The sequence below is a fragment of the Cajanus cajan genome, chromosome 9, assembly GCF_000230855.2.
Source record: "Cajanus cajan strain Asha chromosome 9, NIPB_CcT2T_4, whole genome shotgun sequence".
In the NCBI taxonomy this organism is placed as follows: Eukaryota; Viridiplantae; Streptophyta; class Magnoliopsida; order Fabales; family Fabaceae; genus Cajanus; species Cajanus cajan.
The window spans coordinates 50,073,301-50,077,790 of NC_138525.1; the positions used below are offsets into that span (position 1 = coordinate 50,073,301).

At 29.4% G+C, this 4,490-nt stretch overlaps 1 protein-coding gene across 2 annotated transcripts; it reads left to right on the top strand.

Annotated features, from left to right (window-relative positions):
* Positions 1-800: 800 nt before the first annotated feature.
* LOC109791858 (DNA binding protein) lies at positions 801-4,337 on the top strand. 2 transcript variants are annotated; one of them, XM_029269992.2, is made up of 4 exons: positions 801-1,098; positions 1,170-1,365; positions 3,430-3,516; positions 3,975-4,111. In XM_029269992.2, the coding sequence occupies exons 1-4, from the start codon at positions 869-871 to the stop codon at positions 3,987-3,989; spliced, it is 528 nt and encodes a 175-aa protein (XP_029125825.1). In that variant the 5' UTR covers positions 801-868; the 3' UTR covers positions 3,990-4,111. The 2 variants fall into 2 exon arrangements, with proteins under 2 accessions (XP_029125825.1, XP_020206799.1); XM_020351210.3 differs by having other exon boundaries at positions 805-1,098; positions 3,997-4,337.
* The last annotated feature ends 153 nt before the right edge of the window (positions 4,338-4,490 follow it).

Sequence of the window (4,490 nt, forward strand, 5' to 3'; positions counted from 1 at the left end):
CGGGAACCAGTGGTCCAGCCGGTCCGAATCTTAAGTTGGATCGGTTATGCAGTTGACCCGTTTCAAACCGGATTGAACCGGTCAATTTTCCGGTTCAACCGGTGAACCGGTGGGTCAAACCGGTTCAACCATTTTTTTTTCTTTTTTTTTTTATAAAATTTTTTAAGGGACCATAAACCACAAAAAATAATAATGAAAATTGAATCTCTTAATAAAAAAGTAATGAGTCTTATTAAATATAACAATGACTACTTGTTCTAATGTATTTGTTTGCAATATATACAACTTAAATAACTTTTATAATATATTATTAATTTTAAATTATATATTTAATAATATAATATTTATGTAAATATTACATATATTATTTTGTGATATTAATTGTAAGCATATTATATATGTACATATTATTTATATTTTTAATTTGTATTAATATACCGTTTAACATGTAATTTTTTATGTATTTTTTACAAAATAAAAATAAAAATAATTTTAAATAAGATAGAAAAATTGAAATTTAAAATAAGATATGAATTTATTAAAATTTATAAGTATAAAATATATTTAATATGAATATTTTTTTAATAAAAATAAATAAAAATCGAATCATGCGATTCAACTAATAACCTACCGGTTTAACCTTTGACCCACTGACCCAGTACCTTAACCGGTTCGATGACCGGTCTGGTTTTTAAAACTATGCTAACACTCAACAAGAATGAATTTTTTTTATTTTTTATTTTTATTTTTATATTTAAAGTAGAAAAAAGTAGTAAAAAATTAAACATGTGAAAGTAATTTCGGTGGAGCGGGAAGCAGGTATTGCATAAAAACACTCTGGTGGAGCGTGAAGCAAGTTCCTTGAGCAATGGAATTCGGGTGTTCGAACACGAGCGCGTGGAAGGAAGCGCTCTCTGCATACCCATCGCGACTACACTCTCTCTCCCTCGAAAAGAACAAACCCGATTTGGTTTCTCTCGACGACTTCTACCGCAACCACCTCCCTCCACTCCTCCACCGCCGAAACCCTAACCCCTTCATCACCACGCGCGAGCTCTCCGACCTCATGCGATGGAAACTCACGCGCGGCAAGTGGAGGTTAGTGCTTACTTGCCACTGTCTTGTCTTATTCGCTGCTGCGTTTATTTACTTGCGTTGGCGTTTTTCAGGCCGCGTCTCTTGGATTTCGTTTCCTCCCTAGACGACGCCGTTGTGAAATTCGCTTCTCAGAAGGCGTTTCAGAGCCTTCCCGATGTATCCAAAGCCGTTTCTGAGCTCACCGTCTTGAAAGGCGTCGGCCCCGCCACCGCCTCCGCCGTTCTCGCCGCTTTCGCCCCTCACTTAATCCCTTTCATGTCCGATCAGGTATTTGATTTACTCCTTTCAAATTTTGAATTAATTTTTGGCTTAATTACACTTTTGGTCTTCCTAATCTAGTGTAAGAGCAATTTTGGTCCTCATAATTTGAATTACTTAATTTTGGTCCATCAATTTAAATAATGGACAATTTTAGTTCCACAAATAATTTACCATCCAAAATTTAACAGACGTTAATGATATGAATTTTATGCTAAATAAACATTAATTATATATTATTTAATTTTTTATGTGTCAAATTATTTAATATTCAAATTTTAAAAATTTTAAATTTATTTATTTTATATTTCTCTTTTTTATATGTGTTAATGTTGCACAAAACGTCCAAGCAAAACGGCCTGTTTTGATCCATCGTCATGTGTGTATTTTTACATCCGGAACGACCCGTTCTAAAAGGAGAACGGGCCGTTCTGCAAGTTCTGCAAGAAGAACGGGCCGTTCTGAAAGGAGAACGAGCCGTTCTGGATCCTACACCATACCCAGATCCAAAACGCAAAAAAAAAATAAAAATTAACAGCTCATTATTCGATTTCCTGGGAACCGAATTATGAACGTAACAGTGAAAGGTACTACTTGGGTGAATAAATTGGTACATGTGCTTTTTTGATAAATTTTTTTAAAAAAAATTCTATTTTAGTGAAAAATTCTCACTGCGATTATCCTTTTCATTTTGTTTTCAATGTTATTTGAATTTAAAATTTGAATATTAAATAATTTGACACGTAAAAAATTAAATGATATATAATTAATGTTTATTTAGTATAAAATTCAGATCATTAACGTCTGTTAAATTTTGGATAGTAAATTATTTGTTGGACTAAAATTGTCCATTATTTACATTTATGGACCAAAATTAAGCAATTTAAATTATAAGGACCAAAATTATTCCTACACTAAATTAGGAGGACCAAAAGTACAATTAAGCCTTAATTTTTTTTTCTCGATATAGTTAAAATAGATTAAAATACTTTTTTAGTCCTATAATTTTATTTATTATATTTTTTAGTTTTTATAATTTAATATAAATATTTTTAATAATTTATTTTTTCAATTATATTTAGTCTTTTTAGAATTTTTAGACTTTATTTAGAGTAATTTTAATAAAATAAATATGATATTTTAAATACACAAAATTAAATTAATATTTTATGACATGGACATAAAATAGACATCATTAAAAAAATAAAAGAATTAAAAGCTTAGAAATATAGGGAATAAGAAAAATCTATCTAAACCATATAACGACTAAATATTACTAAAACAATAAATATAAGGACTGAAAATGTCTATGGTAAATTATAAGAATTATAAAATAAAATAAGTGAAACTATAGAAATTAAAAATATAGTTTAATATTAACAAATTTATTTTAGTTTCTCTATAGTGTTGCATTAATTGAATTTAATGTAATCTTTTCGACTACACTAATAAACGAGTTTTGTCCAATAAATATAAATATAGTAATACTAATAAATAAATATATTATTACTAGAGTAAATAATGTAGTGCCGCTCAGCATGTTTGGGAAAAGTTAATTTTTCCACTTTCAGCTATTTTTTCAAGAAAAAAAGAACTTTTTAAAAAGATTGTGTTTGGATTAACAGATTAAATTTGTACATACTTTTATTTTTTTGGAAAAATAAAGTTGTTTTTATAAGCTATAAATTTGAAACTTATGATTACTTTTCTAACAGTTTTTTTAAGCTGATTTACTATGTAAGAACTGATTTTTTTTATCTAAATGAAATTAAATATTTTAAAATCATTTTTCAACAAATTTAACCAAACTAAATTTTATTTTAATTATAATCGATTTATTGAAATAATCAATTATTCATATAATTAATTATAAATAATCAAATTTTTTCATAACTTTCCTGAACACACTCTAAATTTATGTGCAATATTATAATAATTATTTTACAAGTTATACTACTTATTATTTTTAATTAATTGATGTTGCAAAATTGTTTATAAGGAATTGCACTAGATAGAAATTGAACTCTTATTGTTACTATTGTCTTTTATTGGTATTATTGGGATGCACTACAGGCTATGGAGGCAGCTCTTGGAAACTCTAAGGATTATTCGCTGAAGCAATATCTAAAATTCACCGAGAAATTGCAAATGAAAGCGAAGGTATTCTATGCCTTTCATTCTTTCAATGTGAGAGGATTCATGCTTGTGTTTTACATTTTAATTTTGGAAGATAGGAATAGGTTGATTGCATGTAAATATTTCATTGATTTAAAGAATGGGATTGTTATGCTTATAAGTTAAAATAAGTACTCTTTCTTCTAATGGAGGCTATGATACATATTATCCGAGGTTTTAAATTGCGGTTCTTATTTCATTGTGATTTTTTATACTGTGAAAAATTATATACAAATGCATTTAATGCAACTGTAGTTGTAGTTGGGGACTTGTGGTTGTGGAGACTCTAGAAACTTTGATGTTACATTCGCATTGCTAACTGTTTTCTTTAGAACCTTGATATTATCACTCTTGTGGTTTTGATTTGGACATCCATTTATAGATGAAGTTATACGGTTGGAACTACAATTATAGATGAAGTTACTGTACCCTTATCATGTTAGGTATTGGGCTGTTAATTTGCAGGAACTGAGTTCAGAAGGGGAATCCTTTACCCCATCTGATGTAGAAAGAGCTTTATGGAGTTCTGCTATGGGGCAGTCATCAGCGCCCCAAGAAAATCAGGACCCTAAGACCAAACCAAACAGAAGCTCTAAGAGGAAGAGGAAAAATTGACATTAGCAGCAGAGCAAGCAACAAATGAAATTATAAGTAGAATCTGTTTTTTCTTGGTTCTGCTAGTTTTAGCCCCTCCTTATTTCAAGGGGTTCCTTCAATATTGGACAGTAGTAGTACTAATCACTAATCATGATCGGGTATTTTCATTTTAAGTTATGGCCAATTGAAAGTTTCTTGTTTTCTGCTAACACTCCTTTTCTTGAAAGTAGAACTTTGATGCTGGTACGACAGGGTAGATTAAGATTTTCTAAAATGTGCAAGCCAGAGTAGGATGTTAACAAAGAAAATAAATGGTCTAGATTCTTCTAAAAATACCACTAGATAATATAGCTTGTGTAAAT

Bases quoted from the DNA above. Each gene is read 5' to 3' on its own strand.
- LOC109791858 (XM_020351210.3), top strand. From the start codon at position 869: ATGGAATTCGGGTGTTCGAACACGAGCGCGTGGAAGGAAGCGCTCTCT. The intron at 1,099-1,169 runs GTTAGTGCTTAC...GGCGTTTTTCAG, and splicing joins CTCACGCGCGGCAAGTGGAG to GCCGCGTCTCTTGGATTTCG. The intron at 1,366-3,429 runs GTATTTGATTTA...GATGCACTACAG, and splicing joins TCCCTTTCATGTCCGATCAG to GCTATGGAGGCAGCTCTTGG.